This window comes from Herpailurus yagouaroundi, unplaced genomic scaffold (genome assembly GCF_014898765.1).
Source record: "Herpailurus yagouaroundi ecotype Mexico unplaced genomic scaffold, PumYag 163, whole genome shotgun sequence".
NCBI lineage: Eukaryota > Metazoa > Chordata > Mammalia > Carnivora > Felidae > Herpailurus > Herpailurus yagouaroundi.
This window is the reverse complement of record NW_024412404.1, coordinates 14549169-14575313: the sequence shown is the minus strand read 5'-3', so window position 1 is coordinate 14575313 and position 26145 is coordinate 14549169. Positions and strand designations below refer to the sequence as shown.

Here is a 26145-nt window from a genome sequence, read left to right as displayed (position 1 = left end):
TCTATTAGCACCTTTCAGGTAAATAATACAATATTGTTAACTATAGTCATGATCCTGTACATTAGATCCCCAGAATTTATTCATCTTCTAATTAGATTATATCCTTTGACCAACATCTCCCCATTTCCCCCACACTCCATGTCAACTACCATTCTTTTGTTTTGTTTTGTTTTGTTTTTTTAAGTAGGCTTCAAGTCCAGCATGGAGCCCCAGACGGGGCTTAAACTCACAACCCTGAGATCAAGACCCAAGCTGAGATCAAGAGTTGGATGCTCAACTGACTAAACCACCTAGGTGCCCCTCAACTACCATTCTATATTTCAATGAATTTAGCTTTTTTTAGACTCCACAAAGTGAGGTCATATAGTATTTGTTTTTCTCTATCTGACTTATGACTTAAAAAAATATAAAAGCCTTATTGATATATAATTTACATATCATACAAATCACCTACTTAATATGTATAATTCAGTGTTTTTTAAGTATATTCACATATATATATATGCCCATCTATCACCACAATCAGTTTTTTTTTTAAGTTTATTTATTTTGAGAGAGAGAATGTGAGCAGGGGAGGGGCAGAGGGAAAGGGAGATAGAGAATCCAAAGCAGGCTCCACGCTGTCAATGCAGAGCCTGACACAGGGCTCAATTTCACAAACCATGAGATCATGACCTGAACCAAAATCAAGAGCCAGATGCTTAACCAACTGAGCCACACAAGTGCCCCACCACAGTCAGTTTTAAAGTGTTTTAATCACCCCAAAAAGAAGCCCTATTCCCCTTAGTAGTCACTCCCTATCCCCCCTACCCCTCTCTCCTCCAGCCTCAGGCAACCTCTAATCTAGTTTTTGGCTATATATTTGTTTATTTTGGACATATGATATAATGGAATCGTATAGTATATGGTGTTTTGTGACCAGATTAATTTTGACATGATTATAGTTCCTAAAGAGTTGTATATAAACATTGTCCTTGACCTCTATTCTAAATTTCATAGAATTTTGAAGTTAGGCAGACATTATCTTAAAAATAAAAAATAACTTTTTGTTAGGGAAAATTTCAAATATATTCAAAAGTAATGAGTAAGAGTAAATGTTACAATAGCTGTCCAATAAGCTAGTACTTATGACTAGCTACTTATGACTAGCTTCCATAGTGATTATCTTGGCCAGTTATCAACATATGGCCAATTCTGGTTTACCTATAGCCTCTGCCTACTGGATTATTTTAATATCTATCTAATTATTTATTTACTCATTTTATTTTATTTTATTTTTATTTCCTTGAGTAATCTCTACACCCAGTGTGGGGCCTGAATTCATGACTCTGAGATTAAGAATTGCATGCTGTACTGACTAAGCCAGCCAGGCACTCCTCTACTGGATTATTTTAAAGCAAATTCCAGACATTATATCATTTCATCCATACATAATATGGAATGTATCTCTAAGAAATAGTGACTCTTTTTAAATGCAAAACTATAATTTTATTATATCTAGAAAATTAACAATAATTTCTTTTTTTTTTATTTTTATTTTTTTTAAAAATTTTTTTTTCAACGTTTATTTATTTTTGGGACAGAGAGAGACAGAGCATGAACGGGGGGGGGTGGGCAGAGAGAGAGGGAGACACAGAATCGGAAACAGGCTCCAGGCTCTGAGCCATCAGCCCAGAGCCCGACGCGGGGCTCGAACTCACGGAGCGCAAGATCGTGACCTGGCTGAAGTCGGACGCCTAACCGACTGCGCCACCCAGGCACCCCAAGAAAATTAACAATAATTTCTTAATGTAATATAGTAACTAGCCAGTATTCACGTTTTCTCAATTGTGCCATATATGTCTTTTCACAGTTGGTTTATTTCAAATTAGTATTCAAACAAGATCTACACATTGCATTCGGTTGATATGTCTCAAGGCTTTTTTTAGCCTATAAAATTTTTGTCCGGTAATTTATTTATGGAAGATTTGGTCATTTGTCAAATCCACATTCTAGATTTTACTGATTATATTCTGGTAGTTTTTTTCTTTTTTAAAACATGTTCTTCTAGCCCCTGTTTTTCTGTGATCTGGTAATTAGGGGTAGAGGCTTAATTAAAATCAGGTTCTTTTTTTTTAAGATTTTATTTTTTTGGGGGGCGCCTGGGTGGCTCAGTCGGTTAAGCGTCCAACTTCCGCTCAGGTCGCGATCTCACAGTTCCGAGCCCCGCATCGGGATCTGTGCTGACAGCTCAGAGCCTGGAGCCTATTGCAGATTCTGTGTCTCCCTCTCTCTGACCCTCCCCCGTTCATGCTCTGTCTCTCTCTGTCTCAAAAATAAATAAATGTTAAAAAAAAAATAAAAAAAAAAAGATTTTATTTTTTTAAGTAATTTTTACACCCAAAGTGGGGCTTGAACTCATGACCCCAAGATCAAGAGTCATGTTCTCTACTGGCTGAGCCAGCCAGTCACCCCCAAAATATTTATTTATTTATTTTATTTTATTTATTTATTTTAATGTTTGTTTATTTTTGACAGAGAGAGAGAGAGAGACAGAGTATGAGTGGGGGAGGGGCAGAGAGAGAGGGAGACACAGAATCTGAAGCAGGCTCCAGTCTCTGAGCTGTCAGCACAGAGCCTGATGTGGGGCTCGAACTCACAGACTTCGAGATTGCGACCTAAGCCGAAGTCGGTCACTCAACCGACTGAGCCACCCAGGAGCCCCACCAATATTTTTATTTATTTTTTTATTTTTTATTTTTTATTTTTTTAAAAATTTTTTTTTCAACGTTTATTTATTTTTGGGACAGAGAGAGACAGAGCATGAACGGGGGAGGGGCAGAGAGAGAGGGAGACACAGAATCGGAAACAGGCTCCAGGCTCCGAGCCATCAGCCCAGAGCCCGATGCGGGGTTCGAACTCACGGACCGCGAGATCGTGACCTGGCTGAAGTCGGATGCTTAACCGACTGCGCCACCCAGGCGCCCCCCCACCAATATTTTTAAATAAGATTTCAGAGATGGTACTTTGTATTTCTATATCAGGAAGTGCATGATGTCTGGTAGGCTTTCTTCTTGTTACTATTGAGCAGTACATCTTAACCCTACCTTCTGTCAAATCCATAAATCCCCTCAGCTCCTTATAGGTGGCCACCTTCAACTCTGCTGAAATATCTTTAAAAGAATTAGTCTATTCCCAGGGGCACATGGGTGCCTCAGTCAGTTAAATGTCCAACTCTTGGTTTCAGCTCAGGTCATGATCTCGCGGTTTCATGAGTTCAAGCCCCACGTTGTGCTCTGTGCTGGCAGTGCAGAGCCTGCTTGAGATTCTCTCTCTCTCTCTCTCTCTCTCTCTCTCTCTCTCTGCGCCTCCCCCACTCCGCTGTCTCTGTCTCTTAAAATAAGTAAATAAACTTTAAAAAATGAAAAAAAAAGTCTATTCCCTTCAGAAGGTTCCAGTGGCTACCACCTTGTCTAGGAATCACACTTGACTTTACTTGAGGAGCACCAAATTCTAACCATTACAGCTATAATTCTTAGATCTGGCTGCCCATCAGAGTCAGCTGAGGAGTGTTTTTTAAAAAAACACAGAAGTAATTTTATATAAATGGGATGACAGCACACATGTTGTTTTTATTACAGACATTTTTCTGTTTATCTCTGATCCCCTTGCATGAGTCCCTCCTGCCTTTTATCCTCCACCTTCCCAGGTAGTAATCTAATGTGCATATTTATGTATTTTTCTGTTGATATAATCCTATGTAGACCTAAATATACGTTTTTGTTTTTTGGTTTTTTGGTTTTTTTGCCTAGGGTTAGTATTACAGATTCCCCCCCCCCCCTTTTTTAAGTTTATTTATTTATTTTGAGAGAGAGAGCGCGCACATGAGTAGGGGAGGGATAGAGAGAGAATCTCAAGCAGGCTGTGCACAGTGCAGAGCCCAACACAGGGTTCGATCTCATGAGCAGGAGATCATGACCTGAGGCAAAATCAAGAGTCAGGTGCTTAGCCAACTGAGCCACCCAGATGCCCCAATTTTTTCCCTTTTAACTTAACAATACTTTATGAAAATCCCTCTAAGTCATCTAGTTTAACTCAATTCATTATTTTTAGTGGCTGGGCAATATTTTTAATTTTTTTTAATGTTTATTTATTTTTGAGAGAGAGACAGAGACAGAGTGCAAGAGGGGGGGGGCAGAGAGAGAGGGAGGCAAAGAATCTGAAGCAGGCTCTAAGCTGTCAGCACAGAGCCCAACGTGTGTGGGGCCAAACTCAGGAACTGTGAGATCATGGCCTGAGCTGAAGTCAGAAGCTTAATCACCTGAGCCACCCAGGTGCCCCTGGGCAATATTTGTTATTGAAAATACCATAGTGTGGGGCGCCTGGGTGGCGCAGTCGGTTAAGCGTCCGACTTCAGCCAGGTCACGATCTCGCGGTCCGTGAGTTCGAGCCCCGCATCGGGCTCTGGGCTGATGGCTCGGAGCCTGGAGCCTGTTTCTGATTCTGTGTCTCCCTCTCTCTCTGCCCCTCCCCCGTTCATGCTCTGTCTCTGTCTGTCCCATAAATAAATAAAAAAAAAAAACTTTAAAAAAAAATTTAAAAAAAAAAGGCTAAACCCTTTAAAAAAAAAAAAAAAAAAAAAGAAAATACCATAGTGTATTTAGCCATCCTGCTATAAATGGGTGTTACTTTATTTCTAGTTTTTTGGCCACTTTAAATAATGCCTCAGTAAACTGGTATTTTTACTTCTTATTCCCAGGAGTAGGATTGTTGGATAAAAGGGTAAATATATTTCATTTTTAATGGATATTTCTAAACAGCTTTTTAAGAAGACTATAACATTTCAAATTTTCTTCAACAATGTTTGAGGATATTCTCCTATGCTTTTCAGGGAATCCTTTTGTTTTGTTTTATTTTATTTTATTTATTGATTTTTAAAGATTTTACTTTTGGGGCGCCTGGGTGGCGCAGTCGGTTAAGCGTCCGACTTCAGCCAGGTCGCGATCTCTCGGTCTGTGAGTTCGAGCCCCGCGTCGGGCTCTGGGCTGATGGCTCGGAGCCTGGAGCCTGTTTCCGATTCTGTGTCTCCCTCTCTCTCTGTGCCCCTCCCCCGTTCATGCTCTGACTCTCTCTGTCCCAAAAATAAATAAACGTTCAAAGATTTTACTTTTAAGTAATCTCTACTCCCAACTCACAACGTTGAGATCCAGAGTCATATGCTCCACTGACTGAGCCAGCCAGGTGCCCCTTGGGGAACCTTTTAAAAAGAAATATTCCCAGACTCCACACCACAAAGATTCTGATTCAGCAGGGCTGTGGAGAGGTACAGGAATCTGTATTTTTAAAAGCTCCTAGATGAATCTCAGGTGGTATTGGAACCTGTGCATTTAAGTACCAGGAAATACTAAAAGTAATATTTAGCTTGATCTTTTAGATTAGTATCAGGAATATCCTCCTTTAGCCAGATACATATATTAGAATCAAAATACCAAATCAAGATATGAATTGGTGATAGACATATACACCAAATGTAGGTCAAGGGCATGTGCATTTTCAGAATGGAAGACTTAATTAGTTGTATTGGGGCGAGCCCCTTGGGAGTCACATATCCAGTTTGGAGCAGCTCTTAATAATCTAGCAAGATGTTGAGGAAGAGATAAGCATTTAGTAATGGTTCAGAATTTAAGCATTTAGTGATTGAGAGAAGCCAATGGGGAAATAAAAGAGCATTACACATATAAAATATTGTTGAAGAGCTCCTACTCATAGTAATAGGAAGTGAAAATCAAGAGACTTGAATTTTAATTCTGGTTAATCTACTTACTACCTTTCAGACCCTGGAACTCATTTTCCTGTTATATAATATGAGGAGGTTTGATAGATGATTACTGTGTTCATTTCAATTTCTAACTGGACAGAAGATAATGTTCCCTTTGTCATCACAGATGCTCTAGAGAACAACTTTGTCGGACGATTTCCTCTGTATATATTTTAAGTCTTGGGCGTAAGTCTGAGAGAAGTAAAGCTGATTGTGCTTACATAAATGAAACAAGGCAAGATGGGGACATTCAGTTGTCTGTCCACAGAGCCCCTTCTATAACAATGTTCTTTAAAGCCTGTGTTCTGAGACTCTTGTGGCCTATAGGAAACTATCCGTATTCTGAAACTCCTGTTTCTACATCTCAGGAGTACATCCTTCACTGGATTTAGGGATGCTTATTTGTTATTTCATGAAAAAAGAACTGAGTTTCTTGCTCTCATGCTGAAGTTAGGCTTCAGGAGAAGAGATGGCTTCAACCTGTATTTATGTTTTCCTCCTCAGGCTCTGCAGATGGTGTGGGGAGGAGGTTGCACTCAGCCCCTGGCCTGGGTCTCTCAAGGACCCCAACAGCAGAAATGGAGCACAGTCTCCATGAAGCCAGCACAGTGCCTGCTTCTCAGGTAGCAGCCTCAGGTCCTAAAGTGCTGGCATGGGGTGGTGCATTGGGACAGGAAGTATGGAAAGATATAACTGGTAGGGTTGGTGGTAAAGCAGGGATATGGTAATGTGGGGCTGTTAGAAGAGAACAAGGTTAATGATGGGGCTTCTTTTGAATGAGAAAAGATTGTCATATGGCCACTACCTTTCAAATACATTAATTCAGGTCTGTACTAGTGAGTCTTACCCTATTTTCTCCCATACCCCTGGGGACAGGGTCTGTGGGAAAACCATAGGTCTGGTGTTTTGTGTCTGCCTCTGTATGTCTGTGTGTTTGAAGGCTGCACCTTGCCGAGGCCCCAGCAGGGAGTATGGGGAGGATGATCAGTACGGTGCAGAGAACTTTCACCGCATCTCACGCAGTCTCAGTGGCACAGTTGTCTCAGAGAGGGACGAGGCTCCAGTCTCTTCCCACAGTTTTGTAAGTAGAATCAGGGTCTCTATTCAGAGCACTCTCTTTCTTTTGCTAGGTAAAAATACACTATATGTGAAGGGGCAGGGGAAATTAAAAGCTGTAATTCGGGGGAAAGCCATGTGCACTCAGCAAAAATGATGACACATAGTCATTACTTTATTGACATACATTTTGTTAGAGCCCAGAGGGATGTCCCTTCCCTAGAGCAGTTCTGGAAGGCATATTAAAGGGTTCCCTAGGGTGAGAAGAGTCCTATTAGCCTTGAGAGAAGTCTGAGTGAGAATCAATGGCTGCTGATTGGATCAAAACCCATTGTACTAATCAAAGGAAGAGAAGAGATGGGATGAGATATTTTTTTTTGCCTTTTCCTCCCCACTCCAGTATATGATTGAATGGGATCTAGTATGCTTTCATGCTAAAATAAAGCATGTGCTTGGCAAGAAAAGGAAAGGGATTTAAAATCTTCCTCCTTGAGGCTTTTCATATGGAATTAATGCAGTGATCTGTAGGTGAAAGGGACAACCAAGTCAACAGAGATCAACAAAGTCAGATAGTTTCAGTGGCTGGCTTTATAAATTATGCTTTTGAGAATTTCACATACTTGCCCAAGCAAATTGAGTTTTCATTACAATGGAGGTTAGGATGCAAAGCTCTAGTGCATTAAAGCTTGTTCACTAGGTCAGTTTGATAAAGATTAAAAAAAAATTTTTTTTAGATACATGATATAAAAATAAAAAGGTACAAAAGGGTACATAGAGAAAACCAAGTCTCTGTTCCACTACTCCTTCAGATCCACTTTCCCTCCCAAACAGCAGTCATTTTTTCCAAGTTATTGTTCATAAGTTCCTAAAAAACTGTGAACATCTTGCCATTCTTTTTGGGGAACGTGGTCTTTTCTGCCTCACATTTGTTCTCATGTACTGTTAGTGAATTTAATAGCAAATTGTTACTCTTCTAGGGAGCTGGCTTTCTTTCTCATGATTCCTATACCATTTATTTATTCACTGACTCATTCTTTTAAACAAATGCTTATTGAGCATATGTTCCAGGTATTGTGCCTGGTGCTGGGGATATAGTGGTGAGTGAGCTAGATGTAGTCCCTGCTGTCATGGCCCTTACAGTCTACCTGGGGAGACAGATAAATAAAAGAATTATAATATGATAGGATTTAATGCTATGGAAGCATAATAGAAGGGACATCTAAACCAGACTTGAGGGATCAGGGAAGGCTTCCTGAAGGAAGTAAAATGAATATAGTCTGTAAAGGGACTTCAAGCAGATATTCATTGAATTAAAAGTTTATTTGGTATGGCAGGATTAGAGTCTGGCGAGGACTCTGTTGGACAGAATTAACAAATGAGACTGGAAAGAATATAACTAAGAGTCATATCATGAACCACAGTACGAAGTTTGGGAGCATAGAGAGAAGTGGACATGTTGGAGAGCCAAAGAGGAAGTAAAAATCATTGGGACTTGGTGTCTGATTCATATGGGGAGAGGAGAATCAAGGATGATAACCTGGAATTATTGGTTGACAATGATGTACTTGAGGGAAGAGATATGTATAATTTTGGATATACTATATTTGAGTGGAGATATCTGGTAGGCCTTTGGATGTGACACATAAAAGCTTGAAACCAAGATTCAAGAATCATAACCTTTGAAAAGAGGGAAAGAATATTGTGAGGAGAAGGAAAGAATATTATAAGAAGGATATATCTCTGATGAATATCATATTTAAATGGTTTATCTGAAGAACCCTAAAAGGAGTGAGGACCAGAGAGGTAAAAGGGAAACCAGCGTGGCATCACTTCTTCTGTGCAGAATAAAGGAATAGTTGGCTATGTCACATGCTGAGAGGACTGGCACTTGGTCCTTAGGCCATATGGTAAATGCTTCCTATGTTCCATGCTGTGGTAGTTGCTATGAGCATACACTGATGAAATAACACAAATTTTGCCCTTGAATAGCTTACAACTTGGTTAGGAAATAAGATACACTGGTATATAGATTGTTTTATTTAATATATTATTTATTAGGTGCCTGTAATGTTCCAGGTGCTATTCAGGGTGCTGGGAATACTGGAGTAAAAAGAAATGTATTCTACCAGGAGATAAAGACAATAAACAAGTAAACCCCAGACAATGTATGATCAAGAAGAATAGAACAAAGCAAGGGGATAAGGAATAGAGAGGTAATAGTGGTTATTTTCAGGGCTACTTTTGATACAGTAGTGAGGCAAATCAGCTCTAAGGAAGTAACATTTGATCAGTGACGTCAGTGATATGATGGTGTGAGCCATGGGAAGACTATTCCAGGTAACAGAAACAGAAAGTGAAAAGGCTCTGAGTTGGAATGAGGTTGGTGTGTTGGGGAAAAGTTAAGAAAGTTACAGTGAAAAAGGCACAGGAATGGTAGAGATAAAGTGAGAAAGATCATCACCATTGCTACACATAGGAACTTAACAGGCCACAGTGAGGAAGTAGCAGGCTGGGATAGGAAGATCAGATTGGAGGCTGTTGGGAGTGGTCCAGTTGAGTTTAAATATAAAACCTATAGGTAGAAATGAGTGTTCTTGACAAAGGCAACTAAAGGAAGCGTGAATGAGAAGTGCGAAATCAAGGGCAATGTCAGCATTTGAATCTAGGTGACTTAGGAAAATGTGGTACCAGGAGGTGGAGTTTGGAATGATGTTGGTTTGATTTTGGACATATTAGTGTTTCAAATATTAAAGGGGCTATTTCTGAGACTTTGCCACAAAAGTGAATGACTAGTGGAGTATAGTCGTTGACACAATCATCAGTGGTTACAAACTTGACTGGCAAAAGAGGAGACTGCACTACAGCAGTGACGGGGGAGATGGTGGAGTAGCAGAATTCTTGATTGTATATTTAAGGAGATACATTTTTAGTTCCCAATATTTAGAGAGAGTATAGAATTTTCTTTTTCAGTCTCTCAGTCTTTCTGATTTTTTTTCTCTTTCCTATTTTTTTCTCTTTTTAAATTTCTATCTCAGTCTGATTCTACTGTTAGCATTAAAGAATGGGAAAGTGAGGGCTATGAGAAAGGTTAAAGGAAGAGGATCTGCAGTTCTGTGTCTCCATTTCATAGTGGTCTGGATGTCCCTAGAGGAGCTCATGGGAAGAGTGAGTCAATTGGGTCCCTCCCCAGAGCTAGGCATATTGGTACTCTAGTCCCCTCCATCTCCCCCTGCTTGCCTCACTGTGTTTACCCAACCATATCCTGCTGTGTGTTAATCCTCATCTTTATGTTTTTTTGTCTTGTCTCACTATAAGGATTCATCAAATGCGAGGAAAAAGCCTTTGGAAACCGGGCACCGTTGTTCCAGCTCCTCTTCCCTCCCTGTCATCCATGACCCTCCTGTGTTTCTCCTTGGTCCCCAACTCTACCCACCCCAACCACAGTTCCTGTCCCCAGATGTCTTGATGCCCAGCATGACAGGGGAGCCCCATAGACCCCCAGGTAACTCTCCCCAAATCTAATATTATGTGCCAGAATGTGGTACTTTTCAGGGATGACCTAGAAAGATCAAATCAGTATACCTATTGGGGGTGGGGGAGTCCCAAGGTGGGTGGTAAAGGGATATGAATTACCACTTTAAGATCAATCATTGGTTTAGGTGAATTGTGATTGAATCATTACTTGGGCAACATGGTTCTTTGATTTGGGGGGCTCTGGTCTAGATCTTTAGAAACTGAACTGGCTCTATCATGATAAGCTTATAAGCGACCAAGGGGAGTTAATATTCAGTCTTTAGGATCCTCCCAAAACAAAAAGTGTCATCTATTAGCTAGTTTCTCTCCTACTGTCCCCTGAATCTCAGCTGAGGTATAGTCAGGAGGACAAGGAATGAATGGGAAACCTGGACAGACCCTATGTATGGAATACCTGTGCCATATATACAGACCCAGACAATCCTAGGGAAGGTGGGTAGCATCCTTTTGGCTTTCTTTGACCCTCTGTATTAAGATTTCCTACTTTTCTTCCACATGAAGAGGCTGAATCTATAGCTTAAGGCAATGATTCTCAATGGGAAATAGGAGGTACTACTGGCATCAATTAAGTGGAAGCCAGGATGCTGCTAAACATCCTACAAAGCACAGGGCAGTTTACCTACACCCACCCCCACCCCCCCAACAGATAGTATCAGCTCAAAATATCAGTAGTGTTGAGATTGAGAAACCCTGGCTTACAGATATAAATGCCTTGGGGCAGGGAGTGGTTGTGGTTCTAGAACAGAAGAGTAGTATTGCTGATATGTGTCCAAATTTTAGGGAGGTTTGGATAAGCAGGCCTTCTGGGTAGATGAACTTTCTATCACTCAGTGGAACAGCCAGGTAGCCAGCCCCCTTTGACAGTCGTTAGGGGCATCTGATCCATCAGGCAGTATTTTAGTGCAGCCTGTTCTGCACTAAATGTTATAGTGAATATAGGGGAGAAAGAAGGTAGCTCTCTGTTCTTAAAGAGCTCAAAGCTGAAATAATCAGAATGTGCATGCATATAAAAATATATTGCAGATGTTGATGGGCTATAAAATAAAGAATGTAAAGTATTTTTTAGAAGTAATTTTTAAAAATTATGTATTTTGTTTTGTTTTTTTTAAGTAAAGGGGAATTGATGTGTAGAAAAGGCATTCCACACTATATATGTGGTAGGAGTGTGTGAACAAAAACAAGAGATCTCAGAGACTGAGCAAGAATGTAAGCAGAAACAGATTAACTAGAGTGAAGGTACCAAATTAAAAAAGCAGAGTGATGTTTTGGAGTGGTGGCTCTAAGAGTAGAGTTGTTACACTGAGTATACATTTGCAATATTAGGGAGCCATTCCTGGGGAGGGAGTGGAGGAAGAATTATAGTGGAGTAAAGTGGAAGTATGGCAACATTTACCCAGGTAGGAGGGAAGAGATTTGATTTTGATGTATATTAAGAATTCTTAAAAATGAAATTAAAAGCAAAGCTAGTCTTCTTCCCCTGAGGTGTATGCTCTTGGAGGTGTGGGGAGTTGAGAGGTACAGCCAGGAATGATCCTCTGGGAAGGAGAATGGTTTACTGAAGATGCTTAATATTTGGGTTTCTTTTTCTCTTTTCAGGAACTTCGAGGAGTGTCCAGCAGTTTCTGGCTATGTGTGACAGGGGTGAAACTTGCCAGGGGGTCAAGCACACAGGAAGGACTCTGAACTACCAGAGTCTCCCCCATCCTTCCAGAATAGATGCCTCTTGGGGACCATGGTCAGAGACCAACCAGCATATTGGGGCCAGATTCCTGAGTACTCCAGGGTGCACGCCTCAACTGACACACACTGCCACACTACCAGAAAGGCGCCAGGGCCTTCAGATTCCTCATGCTCAGTCCTGGGGGGATCTTTTCCATTCATCCTCCCACCCTCCCATTGTTCACCCTGTGTCTCCACCATCAAACAATCTTCATGAACCCCTGAGGTCAGCTTGGAATTTGGGTCCAACTCCTGGGTCTCGAGCCCCTGGTCCTCGAAGAGTAGATATGCCCCCCGATGATGACTGGAGGCAAAGCAGTTATGCCCCACAATCTGGGCACAGGAGAACAGGGGGAGAGGAGTTTCTATTTGTTCTAGCAGATGCTCCTGGAAGAGAGCAGATAAGGGCAAGGGCCCTGCAGCACAATAGGTGGTAAGGGTCACCCCTTCCCTTTCCTGGAACCACAGCCTTCTCTGTTAAACTGTACTGTGGAGGAGCTGGCACCCTGCATCCCTGCTAGGGTTGTGCTAGTCTCATCTCGACGTAAGAGTTGGCAGTGTCCTAGGGGTACCAGGAACCCCTAACAAGACCTGGCTCTTTGAGAGGGAATATTTGAAATTCCAATTTTCTTTCACCTAGCAAAAGGAAGCAACTGCGGTTTGGGCTCTATTTGAGCCAACTTTACAGATGAATCCATATTACCCCAGACACTAGTCATTTCTTAGGATCTTAGGGTCACCATTTTATTCCTGGATCCTTTATGCCCCTACCTGCACCTGAGCCTTTATCCTGTGTTCCCTAGTATACTGCCAACTTCTCTTCTTTGTTTTACTTACCTATCCTTATTACCTGACCTTCTGTCTCCCCATATCTCATCCTCAGAGGGACATGTAGCTGTGTGGTCATGGTCCTGACCACATCATTCAGGGCAGCCTGTTTGCCCCGGTATTATGAACGGTCAGCCTTCCCTGTGCCCCGACACCTTAGGCCTAGAATGCAGAGCTGCCAACGTAACATTTGCCCTTCTGAACAGACGGAGTTAGGCACACTAACACACCTTCCTGTCCTCAGCAGCAGAGCCATTACTGCCACTTGCACAGTCACCATTGTAAACCCTCAGAGTCAGCTAAACTATTTTAGGGCCAAACATACTGTTTTTGTAAAGTATTTTTCATTAATAAATCTTTAAGATAGTTGTATTTAATTCCTTGTGATTTAATTGTCTATTTAATGCCTTTTGTATGCTCTTGCTCTTTTATGTCGGGGATGGAGGGGAAGGCCTGAATAAGCAAGAAATATCAATTCCCAGGGGACTGGGGCTCCCAAAGAGAGGACCATGGCACAAACGTGTGTGTGTGTGTGTGTGTGTGTGTGTGTGTGTGTCTTTTGACTGAGTGAAGGTGAGGAGCCAAATAGTTGGATATATACTAAAGGTAGGAATTAATGGGCCCCTAAAGTAGAATGGCTTTCCTTGTTATTACTGTTGTTAGTGTATTTCCTATTCCTTTCCTGCTAAAAAACACAACGTTACATACTTTATCCTTCCCTCCTTAGGGAGATTTTTTTGGGGATTCAGACCCCTCTTAGAAACCCACTGCTGATCTATGTATTCTTGGTGCCCTCCTTCTACAAGTTTGTGCCTCCTATCCCTTCCTTGCTCTCTTCCCGTGGCTGCCACTACCCTTGCCTTCCCTGTGGAATTTCTGTACTTCCTCTGGTGGTCCTCAAATCATTGAAGCAGGTAGAGCTATTGATGGTGAAGAGGAACAATTATTGCACAGAAACAGCCATTTTCACCTCTGCCTCACTCCCAATTCTCCCTCTAAAGGATATTTTGTGGGCTCCCTTTGCAAAGAATACCCTTTGGACACTTCCCCGCCTCTTTTATCCCACGTCTCAAGATCACTGAAATTGACAGAAAGAAGAGGTAGAAAGGTGTTCTTTGAGACCTTTGGACCACTGCTTACCTAATTAACCATCCATTATGAACAGATTATGAGAATTTAATGTTCAGGAGGATAGCAGGAATTTCTCATGCCACTTGGATTGTATGCCATCAAGATATATAGATCTTAGTGGCTATGCTGGTCTCTGCCCTGTGATTCAGTACATCTACTGTCATACACATACCTTCTAGTAACTATTGATTGAACAATCAGTTCTTGTCCCACTACTCCCTTCCCCATGAAGGTCCATCCCTATAAAGTTTCCGTAAGTCATCAGGGCTCAGATTCTGTATGTGCACAGAAGTACCATATGAAATATTTTTTATGAGGAACTAATTTCTCTATGTACCCCTCTGCCTCCCAAATCTCTATTTTCTGAATGGATCAAGAGGGAGGCTGTGTCCTTTTCAGGTGTATACTTTGAACATCCCTTGGTTGTCATCCCTTTCCCCTTACCTATTTTGATTCTTAACCCTTGGAGCCTATTCTGCTCTATCTATATTCTCACCCTGTGCCTTCAGACTCTTGACAATTCCAGGCTCTAAACATAAGGGTCAGATAGATTCTCAAACTCCATTTTGAACGGTCACTTCCCTCCAGAACCTACAGTGCCTCCTCTATTTTCCTGTCCCTTACCAACCAAAGTACTCAGATTTGGTAGTCAAATTGTTATACATGTTTCTCTATTAGTAGGAGATTCTCAGGTTTGAATAAGTCTCGCCATCTTACTAGGAGCTCCATGAGAGCCAATGTCATGTTTCCTAGCGCTCATTCACTGCAGCTACTAGCAATAGATAGCCCTTCCTCTTCACGGTCTATTGTTTCTGCCTGCCCAGAATTTTAACCTGATCCCTTGGCCTCGTCCTGTTTCTCTCCCAGCCTCAGTAATTTTGCCCAGGTCCCTAGAGTCTGCCCCGCCCCCGCCCCCGCAAGCGCGGTGCATGCCGGTCTTAGCCCCTCTGTAGGGAAAGAGGGTCCGCCATGTTCCCCGGCGGCGCCGCCGCTTGGCTCTGGTAGCCGCCGCCCCCGCCCCCAACCCCGCCCGGCCCAGCGCCTAGCCGAGCCCCGGGCCCAGCATGGCCGCCCCGGAGCCGGCCCGGGCTGCACCGCCCCCACCCCCGCCCCCGCCGCCCCCTCCCGGGGCTGACCGCGTCGTCAAAGGTGAGAGGTGGACGAAGCCCTGGGGGCCTGGCCTGAGGAGCTGTGTGTAAGGGCGGGCGGGAGACCGTCCCCTCCGGAGCGGGCCCGGAAGGGCGGGCGAGTGACTGGCTGCCTCCCTTGGGGAGTGGCCCCTGGGCGGGCCCCTGCTGGGCTGGGCTGAGTCGGTAGCGGCGGCTCCGCGGTCTCCCGCATGCCTTCAGGCCCGAGGCGGGGGTTTCGCTCTCGAGGTCTTCTAGTTGTGGGGGTGAGTCTCCGATCTGCAGTGAGCCCATTTCTTTTCCTCCTGGGCCTGTCAAAGCGGCCCAGAGGCCGCGATTAGCTTCCTGCTCCGCGACAGCTGCACGCCTGGCTTGCCTGGGCGGACCGAGGGGCTCGGAGACCTTCAGCCACGCGGGGCCGGGCGATGAGCAGTCAGAAATCACCTCGGCTTTGGCCCACGCCTGCTCCCCAGTGACAGCCGTCCGCCCGATTCGCGCCTAGTTAGCGCCAGCCGCAGGGGTTCGCGCTTGGCCCTCAGGTGTCACTCTACGCGGAAACTGGGGGAACCATGTGGGATTGGACAAGGGTGAAGAGACGAGGCAGGATTTGGGGGTCCTGGCTTTAAGTGCAGAGAAGATGGAGAAAAGGCAGCATAAAGAAAAAAACAAAAAACAAAACCCAAAAAACCTGATCGATAGGAAAAAGCATTTACTTAGAAACCCGTCAACACTGGTCAAAGGCCAAAAGGGTTACTCCTCACCTTGTGAACACATACCCATAGAAAAAAATTAAATATTTCTCAGGTGGGCAGAATATATGTATGTTTACCGACAACAGGTCAGCAGAAAAATTTTAAATAGAGAAATTGAGGGCAAATTGACTGTTGCTTAAGATTTCCATGCTCTCTAGGAGAACCCATCAACTTCATACGCTGCTGTGGAGGTGAAAAACAGAATTTGAAATGATGTTTATTTACCATATGCAGCTTGATCAATACATTGACATCATTTTAGAATAAAGTTTTCTTTATCGTATTACATTTATTTTGGAAAGGTAGATACTTCTTTCATTTGTTCATTTTCATTCAGCTTCTCAAATATACTGGTACAATGTTTAAACACTGTTAGTCCACTTTTTGCAATTTGACCAGAAATGTTTCCATTAAAATATTTAAGAACAAGAAAACCTTTTTCCTTTGTGTTTTTTTAATTTTAATTTTTCAATTTGAGCCTCCTTTAATGATAACACTGATTTATATCCAGGCTTATGTAGACAATTTTTAAAAGTTAATGGTATATCGAGTTGGGCCAGTCATTGAAATGAGCTGATTAAAGAGTTTATGGAATCCTGAGAAATCTGTGTAAAAAGAGAAGAAGAGAAAAAAAGATTGGTAGTTCAGGCATTTATCCTAAGTTTTGTGGGGGTTGGGAACAGAGACATGGGCTGTCTCTTCTTTTTCTGAATAGGTATATGAGTTGTATGTTCATTTCTCTGGGCACTTTTCACCCTACTATTAGGACTAGTCACATTCCCGAACAATGAGTTTTTGCTATCCTTATGCTTGTGAGTCTTCTTGGTTTTTGTCATATATATGGTAATGTTTTCCCTGTACGGCTTTAATACGGTAAAAATAAGATTGCAAACATAAGGTATATTCCTTAGGGGTGAGTTGTGAATCCACAACAGTCATATTTATAGGTTATTGGTGTGGAATAAAAGTCCTTTGATTTAGGTAAATAGGAAAAGAGCTTGTTGGTGTGGAAAATTATACATTTATAGAATTATAAATAGCGCTCATGGATATAAGCTCTCATGTGCTTGGTAGTATATTCTTCACCAGGACAATTTTGATTTCTTTATGGAATCCATTAGCAATTAGAAAGCCTGATAAGGATCACATGTTTAGAAATGGTGGAAACAGACTAGTTTGCCCTGCTCATCTCAGCTCTGGCTTCCTCAGAAATTACTGGGAAATTCACCTTTCATACAGAAACCATTTTTAGATTTCATCTTCAGGCTTCTTTCTTGCCTGCCTTCTTTCAGTAATTGTACCATAATGTTTTACTTGATGAGAGAGAACACCCTTGCCAGAAAATACATGACCACGGTGCTGGTTCAACTTGTTAAAATCCAGATTTCTTATAAGTCTAGTATGTGCTAGTTTTGGATCTATACCATCTCATAGTAGTAATATTATGGACACCATCATTGGCATTGAATACAGGTAGTCTTTTACTTTCTGAAACTTTTCCTTCTTGTCTCTAAATTTTATGCTCTTACACTTCTAGTTAGGAGGCCGGTTTTGAAGGGGATATAGATCTTTCTGTGTTAAAGATCATGTGCCTGAAGTTCACTTTCATGTGAAGTTTGAGATCTGGAAATACTGTAGGTGATTCATGTATTAACGTAATTAGCCTTTTAGTGAAATTATTATATCGCTGATTATGGATGATTAGGTTTCCTGGTTAGTTCAGGCAAATTCATTTCTGAGCCTACTCCAGCTGCTGCTGGCTCAGGTCAAATTCTGTTTGAAAGTTGCAGTAACCCAATGGTTTAGGTGAGATAATATGCCCTCTTAGCTATTTTCTGTTAAGCATTTTTCTGTTCTTCAGCTAAAATAAGAAGTTGGAAATAAAATAGAAACAAACTAGCAAAAATGGCTAATTGTATCTGCCTAAGTGCCTTACTGCCACATCAGCAAAATTGGTATTGTAATTGAAGCATAAAACCCTGAATTTATGTATATTGCTCTCCCTCCTCTCCCTCCCCCGCCAATTTACTTGACCTGAATTGTCCAGATGCTACCTTTTATTTCCAGATAATTTTAAATACTTCTTTTAAGTGCTTTTTGCCATATTAATGAGGTCCCAGATTTGTAAAACTTGATTGTCTCTTGAGATTATTAGGTCTGTTAGTCTTGCTGTAAACAATTCACCGTTATCACTTAGAGTGCATTGTCTATATTGTGTATATGTTCATTTAGTATGTACAATGTGACTCACTTTCTTTTGCATTCAATATTTTTTCCTTATTTCCTAGGTTATATTAATCTTATGTCTTAGGTGATCAGACTTTCAGATTGAACCAAAATGCTGAAGTATGTGTGTGTGTTGTTTTTTAAGCTGATACATTTCTGATGGGCAGACTTAACATTCATTTAGGTTCTGTTGCCAGCTGTCCTGCTTATAAGTCTTAGGTCACTTGGCTCAAGAATTGTCTAGTACCTTAGTTTTATTAGGATTGCTTATTTTCATTACAGATTTTTAGATGACCCACATATGTCTTTGGGTCACATGGCTACTTCAGTGTTTCTTGCTAGTTCTATTTCATCATATTTAAAAATTTTTTTTTTCAACATTTATTTTATTTTTGGGACAGAGAGAGACAGAGCATGAACAGGGGAGGGGCAGAGAGAGAGGGAGACACAGAATCGGAAACAGGCTCCAGGCTCTGAGCCATCAGCCCAGAGCCTGACGCAGGGCCCGAACTCACGGAGCGCGAGATCGTGACCTGGCTGAAGTCGGACGCTTAACCGACTGCGCCACCCAGGCGCCCCATTTCATCATATTTTAAACCAACTTGAATTTTAATTTTTGTTTACAAAATTTATTTTGCAGACTTACCTATCCAAAAAGATAAAATTTTTTTAAAATGTTCATTTATTTATTTTGTGTGAAAGAGAGAACCAGCAGGGGAGGGGCAGAAAGGGAGGGGGACAGAGGATCCAAAGTAGGCTCTGTGCTGACAGCAGAGAGCCCAGTGCGGAGCTCTAACTCACAAACCTTGAGATCATGACCTGAGCTGAAGTCAGATGTTTAACTGATTGAGCCACCCAGGCGCCCCTAAAAAGATAACTCTTGAAAATGATTTTTCTTCTTCCTTCCACCCCCATTAAACTGTTAAGCATACTAAAATAAATCTTCAGTACCATGTGTCCTAAAGAAAGTGAGGGAACAGAGAAAATTGTGTGTGTGTGTGTGTGTGTGTGTGTGTGTGTGTATGAGAGAGAGACAGAGATAGAGGGAGGGAGAAAGAGAGGAAAGGAGAGAACATTGTGGTAATGGTCTTAGAAGGAAAATGCCAAGGAGGAAATACAGCTGCTCAGTAGTAAGGCAAAAGCTCAGGTTCCATAGCTATTCGATGAATTAGCAAGAATTGTAAGGAAAAGTTTAGTGAAAAGAATCTTAATTTATTAAATGAGGTTTATCTTAATACCAGTCATATGACTTCATTTCATTTTATCATAAAAGTGTTTATTTACACACAGATAAAATTAGCTGAAGATAATTGGGCATCCTTGTATGTTATGTAAAATTTATTTTGGAACACCAGAATAATCAAATAGCAAAATATTTATTAAATGCCTGCTGTATGCTAAGAACTGTAGGGAGACAACAAAAGTATAAAAAATGAAAAACAAACTTGGTCCTTGAAGAAATAAGTATTCATGAGAAGTTATTTATATATGTCATAAGGATGGGTCATTAATTGCTAGATAAGTGACAGAGCCAGTGACTCTTTTGGGTTCAACGGAGATAGTGATGACTCTGAACTGGAATGGTCTAACAAGGGTTTGTATAGGAGGAAAGAGACCTTGAAGGAAGGGTAGGATATAAATAGAGGATTGGAACCACTTATTTGTGCAACATTTATTGAGTACCAAAGCATAATTATTAGGCATTGGGGATACAGGCTTGGATTAGATACAATTTAAGTAAGGTAGATTCTCTTGGAGTGCTGGCACTCTAGTGAGGGAGATATCATTGCAAATAAATAATATAACAAATTTTGTACAAAGTGCTATTGGAGCTATAAAGAAGGAGTTGACTCCCTTATTTGGAGAAAAAGCATCAGTGAGAGGATTATGTTTTGAGGTGAGCCTTGAAGGATGAGAAGAATTTTTCCAGAAAGGAGGTAGGACTGGAGTAGGGAAAATAGCAGAAAGGCATGGAGTTGGGAGAGGGGCGGGGGGTGGAAAGCTTGAAAATTTGTGACAGTAGTATGTAAAGTACCTAGCTGGGAGTGGCAGGAGATGAAGTTGGAAACAGTCTTTTGTACACTAAGTTGAGGAGCTGAAACTTAAGCTAATAATCAGTATAGTCTCTGGATGATTAAGAACACAGGCTCTGGAATCCAATTGCCTGGGTTTGAATCCTAGTTCAACCTTAATAACCTCTCCACTGTAGACAAGATACTTAATGTCACCAAGCTTCAATGTTCTCATCTGTAAAACAGAGTTAATAAAGTATTATTATGGGGTTTTTGAAGGATTAATGGAGATGGACCAAATAAAGTACATGGGCTGGCACATGATAAATATTCAATGAATGGTAGCCATTATTATTATTGAACGTTTTAAAATAGAAGAGTGATCCAGTATCTTGGTTTTTGAAAGGTAATATAGTATTGTGTAGAACAAAATAATAGCAGGGAAGATGCTTGGAGTATCAGAAGATTGGGGCATCTGGGTGGCCCAGCTGATAAAGCATCTGACTTTGGCTCAAATCCTGATAACGCAGTTTGTGAGTTTGAGCCTGGCATCAGGCTCTGTGCTGACAGCTCAGAGCCTGGAGCCTGCTTTGGATTCTGTGTCTCCCTCTTTCTCTGTCCCTTCCCTGCTCATGCTCTGTCTCTCTCTCTCATAAAATGAATGTGTTAAAAAAAATTTTTTTAGAGTATCAGAAGATTAATTATTGAATTTTAATTTTCTTTAATTTTAACATTTTTATTTTCAAGAGAGAGAGAGAGAGAGAGAGAGAGAGAGAAACCAAGGGAGGGGCAGAGGGAGAGAGAGAATCTGAAGCAGTGTCCAGGCTCTGAGCTGTCAGCTCAGACCCCAACGTGGAGCTCAAACTCACGAACCATGAGATCATGACCTGACCTGAAGTCGGATGCCCAATCGACTGAGCCACCTGGGTGCTCCTAATTATTGAATTTTAGGTAGAGTATTCCAAGTTTGTAGAGTGGACAAAATTGAAAAGATTGTAGGGGGCACTTGAGTGGCTCAGTTGGTTAAACATCCAACTTTGGCTCAGGTCATGATCTCATGGTTTGTGAGTTTCAGCCCTGCATTGGGCTTGCTGCTCTCAGCGCAGAGGCTGCTTTGAATCCTCTGTTCCCCTTTCTCTGCCCCTCCTCTGCTTTCTCTCTCTCTCAAAAACAAATAAACATTAAAAAAAAAAAAAAAAACTTAAAAAAAGAAGATTGTAGCAATTCTAGGGGAATAAAAATTCTTTCTTCAGCATCTCAGGAGCAAAGTAGTCCAAGTACAAAATGACCAAAGCATGAATTAAGGGAATGAGAAACCAGATATGATACAAATTCTGAATAATATTAGAAGGTAGTTCCTATTGGATCAGTGATTGGGTATGGGAACAGAAGAGCAAAACTTTTTAAGTAGACAATGATCAGACTAATTTTGCTTTAGGGATTGATTAAATTGAACAATTGTAGTTGGAGGCAAAGATTGGAATGGCATGTAAAAGACTGGGAATGGTCAAGTAGAGAAGGATCTTAGAAATAAGTTTCAGGCTTTTTATTCCTCTTTATCCCCCCCCCCCCTTATTCTTTAGTTCTTAAGAAACTACACAAAATTTTTGAGTAAGTTAATCAAGGGGAAGGGAAAGTAGAGCTGAGTTAGATTTTTTTAGTACACAAAGTGATAAGAATTGAACTAGTATTGCAGCAATGGAGATACAAGAAAATGAAGAGAATTTGAAGAATCAATAGGACTTGGAGTCCTGAAAGAGAACAATGACACCAAAATTTTAAGTCCCAGTGACAGAGAATGGTGATAACCATGACAAAAGTAAGACAGGAAGGATAACCAATTTTGAGGGAAAGGTACTATATTCAAATCACCACCACAGACTAAAAGGAATCCAAGGAATATCTTGAAATTTTGAAGACTGTGCTGTAGATTTTATTGAATCTGTTCTTAGAGGATGTGGCCAGTGCATGTTTCTGTCTCTAGCACCTGGGTGGGTTATGCCCTCTTTCGTGATGAGAAGACTTTTTGTCAGAAGAGCATTGTCATTTTGTTGGTATAGGACAGATTGTACTGGAGTAGCATTCTGACCTCAATTTCAGCCATGATTCTGCCCCTTACTAGTTGAAACACTTGAGAGAGCCATTTAACTTCTCTGAACCTGTTTTCCCTTTTGTGAAATAGGGATAAAACCTGCCCTACTAAACCCCCAGGATGCCTCTGAAAATCATGTAGGATTATGTATGTGAAAGTACTTTGTAAACAAAGCAGTATAAATATACTGTCATTGCTATATAGTGTCAAGATATACAAGTATTTTAGAAATTATATCATTAATTTAGTAGACATTCAATGGTAACAGTGTTCTAATCACTGTGTAGTTATGAAAGACATAGCCCCCCCCTTCCAAAGAGTTCATAAGCATGTAGGGGAGACATATTTACAGTGTAATTGTTAAGTGCCATGATATAGGTCTTCATTATATGCTATGCTATAGGACCACAAAGGAAGGGACACCATTAACCTAGTCTGGGAACATGAAGAATTTTCAAGAATTGGAACACTGAAGTGACATTTAAAGACAAGGAGAGGAGGGTCGCCTGGGTGGCGCAGTCGGTTAAGCGTCCGACTTCAGCCAGGTCACGATCTCACGGTCCGTGAGTTCGAGCCCCGCGTCAGGCTCTGGGCTGATGGCTCACAGCCTGGAGCCTGTTTCCGATTCTGTGTCTCCCTCTCTCTCTGCCCCTCCCCCGTTCATGCTCTGTCTCTGTCCCAAAAATAAATAAAAACGTGGAAAAAAATTAAAAAAAAAAAAAAAAAAGACAAGGAGAGGTTAGGTAAAAGATGGGAATAGTGTACCCCCAAACAATAGGGTGTTCGAAAGTATGGAGATTAAAAATAAGTGATGTTAATTTAAAAATGAAAATAAGTATATGGAGTGTAGAATGTATCTGGAATGTGAGGTAGTGACAAAAGATGACGGTTGGAAATGTAGGCAAGGTTCAGATCACAAGGGATCTCGCATGCCATGTGAAAATAAAGAATTTGGATTTTGTATAATAAAGCCAGTCTTGAATCAAGAGAAGGTTGAGATTTGAATTTTAGAAAGCATATTCTGAGTGTTGTAGAGTAGACAAAATTGGAAAGATTGTAGTAATTCTAGAATAGAAGCCCTTATTCAGTGTCTTAGAACCAAATGAGCAGAAACAGTTCAGGTAATTATTTAGGACCTATTGGCCATGGAGGGTGAGAAATAAAGAGAATTCTAGGACAATTCCTTGATGGGAACTATGGATAATGGTTTAGGGGGGGAAATCACACACTAAATTTTGGACATACTCAATTTGAGATATGTATGGAAAATCCCAGTGGAGATATTTGATAGTTAACTGGGAATCTGGAGTTTAGGGGAGGGCTTTCGACTGAGCAGTCTATTATTTGAGGGTCCTCAAAATGTAGATTTTAGTTGAAACTGTAGTTATGAATGAGATCACTAATTCAGAGCAGTATGATAGGAGAGCCAAGGACAGAATCATAGGACACACACTGACATTTAAGGATCAGGAGAAAGACTAGAAGTCCATGAAATAGACCAATCAGTTGTGACCAGAGAAGTAGAAGAAAAACCAGGTGAATGCTTTCAAGAACCCAAGAGAGAAGAGAGTTATAAGGTGGAGGAATAGAGCAGAAACCAGATAAATATGGATTAAGGAAAATAGACAAAAAGTCAAAAAGGAAGATACCCATTGCAGATCTTAATACCCTTTCAAAAAGCTCAGTTCTCAAAATAAAGGATATATGGCAGAAACAGGGATGAGGAGTAAAAGAGAGTTACTTGTTTGAATTTTTAAAAAATTTTTTTTAACATTTATTGCTGAGGGACAGAGCACAAGCAGGGGAGAGCCAGAGAGGGAGGGAGACACAGAATCTGAAGCAGGCTCCAGGCTCTGAGCTCTCAGCACAGAGCCTGACGCAGGGCTCAAACCCGCGAACTGCAAGATCATGACCTGAGCCAAAGTTGGATGCTTAACCGACTGAGCCACCCAGGTTCCCCCTGAATTTTTAAGATCATAAAGATTTAAGCATGTTTAATTGCTCAAAGGAAAGACCCAGTGGAGAAGCAGAGGCAGAGGAAACAATAGAATCATAGGAGGGGTGGAGGGGATGACTGCAGTTAAGAGGTTGGGGGAGTGGGATTCAGGATACAAATAGTGTTTAGTAAAGGATAGGAGTATCTCTTCCTCAGATGGGGAGAAATTTAAAGATGCATACTGGTGTAGATGTGTGGATGGAGAGGAGGGAAGTGAAGTTTGGTCTGAAGGCCTCCATTTTCTCTGAAATTGGACACAAAGTTGATTTACTGAGTAAGAGATAAAGTGAGTGACGGTTCAAGAAAGGGGACCATTTGAAATTTCTACTGAGAAGCATGGGAGACAGAATGTTTAATAGGATTGCTGAGAAGTGCCAATGACCAACTACATTGGGGACCATGAATTTGTAGTAGCACAGAGCCATTTTGATGATTTTATACTTAGCACCCAAGTTTAGAAGCAAATTCATCCAAGAATTGCAGGTTTCCCTTATAGGTAGAATATGACAAAAGGGCAAAACAATTTAGAATGTTGTTTAGAAAGTGGGTGAATGATGGAATACTTTAAAAGTATAAGAAGCAAAGGTATCCAGAAGGGAGTTGATAAGGAGGGGTTGTCTAAGTTTTTAATACAGTTGAAGAATAGATGGAGTAATGGGAGTGGAACTGAAAGTTTAGGAGGTTTTAATCATTGAGTGAGAGATTGGAGTTCAGGATTTCAGAGGTGGAGCAGTAATTATGGTCCAGGCTGAGGAGTTGAAGTGGAGTGGAACTCAAACTTCTCAGTTCTTATGTTTTAGGTAGATCATTCTGCATGAACATTGATGGTGGGATTTAGCATGGAGAAGGCCTGCAAGCCAGGAGCTGGAGTTGCATGTGAGAAACGACTAGAAGTTTAGAAGATGGCAGGGACAAGGATAAACTATCTAGAAGGCATGAGCCTCAAAGGAGAAGGTATTTTTTTCTTCAGTGGAGTGATGAAATTGGAAATGGTAATGCAAAGCAACACTTAAGACTAAAGCCTTCTCTGCTAAGAGTAGTGGAGTGTGGAAGAATGCACAGCATCTATTTTGAAAAAAGGGTTTGAAAAGTATTATCCTTCAGGATAACTAAGATTTAATTAAGATAAAGAGATGAAGACAGCATTACTATGAAGATCTAAAGTGTGTGTGTGTGTGTGTGTGTGTGTGTGTGTGTGTGTGTGTGTGTGTTGGGGGAAGAGGGATGAGTTAAAAAAATAATGAGGCACCTGGGTGGCTCAGTCAGTTAAGTGACCAACTTCGGCCCAGTTCATGATCTGGTGGTTTGTGGGTTTGAGCCCCACATCAGGGTCTCTGCTGTCAGTCCAGAGCCTGTTTTGGATCCTCTGTCCCCGTCTCCTTTTGCCCCTCCCCCATTCTCTCTCTCTCTCTCTCTCTCTCTCTCTCAAAAATAAATATTTTTTTAAAATGATGGGATTTCTGGAGGCTTAAATGAAGAGGATTGAGAAGGAGGAGAACAGCCAGAGATGGCGTGGTGTAAGAGAAATACTGAGAAAAAGTCAGAAATGTAGATGACAGGAGAGACTTTATTTGGATAGTTGCCAATAATGGCAATGATCAGAAGCACAGGCCTCTGAATGATTCTTTGTAGTAAAGTTGTTCAGTTGACATAGGCTGCATGTACCCCAGTTGGTGTTGGCGGCCTTGTAGGGCTAGCTGATACTTTTGTAGCCTTTGCTTAGAGTTGGGGAATAGGAGGAGTTAGTTGATTTCTAGGATTCCTTACCCAGTAGTAGAAAAAGTGTATCTGTTCTTCCCCTATCCCTGGTCAATACTATCCCTGGTTTGTTTTTCCAACTTCCTAAATTAAAACTTGCTTTATACATTTTTTTAG

General features: G+C 41.2%; 2 protein-coding genes across 26 annotated transcripts in view; both read left to right on the top strand.

Annotated features, from left to right (window-relative positions):
• Positions 1–13311, top strand: part of USP54 (ubiquitin specific peptidase 54) — a 137841-nt gene extending 124530 nt beyond the window's left edge. For 14 of the 19 annotated variants that reach the window (XM_040485390.1, XM_040485391.1, XM_040485388.1 and 11 more), the window contains 4 exons: positions 6302–6420; positions 6738–6878; positions 10169–10355; positions 11984–13311. In XM_040485390.1, coding sequence (XP_040341324.1) covers positions 6302–6420; positions 6738–6878; positions 10169–10355; positions 11984–12543 — 1007 coding nt within the window. In that variant the 3' untranslated portion in view covers positions 12544–13311. Of the gene's footprint in view, positions 1–6301; positions 6421–6737; positions 6879–10168; positions 10356–11983 lie in introns of those variants that run through there. The other 5 variants (XM_040485394.1, XM_040485395.1, XM_040485399.1 and 2 more) reach the window with 3 other exon arrangements.
• Positions 13312–15040: 1729 nt separating this feature from the next.
• Positions 15041–26145, top strand: part of PPP3CB (protein phosphatase 3 catalytic subunit beta) — a 60127-nt gene continuing 49022 nt past the window's right edge. For 2 of the 7 annotated variants that reach the window (XM_040485406.1, XM_040485405.1), the window contains exon 1: positions 15044–15214. In XM_040485406.1, the coding sequence (XP_040341340.1) occupies positions 15130–15214 (85 nt within the window). In that variant the 5' untranslated portion in view covers positions 15044–15129. Of the gene's footprint in view, positions 15215–26145 lie in introns of all 7 variants that reach the window. The other 5 variants (XM_040485409.1, XM_040485410.1, XM_040485411.1 and 2 more) reach the window with 5 other exon arrangements.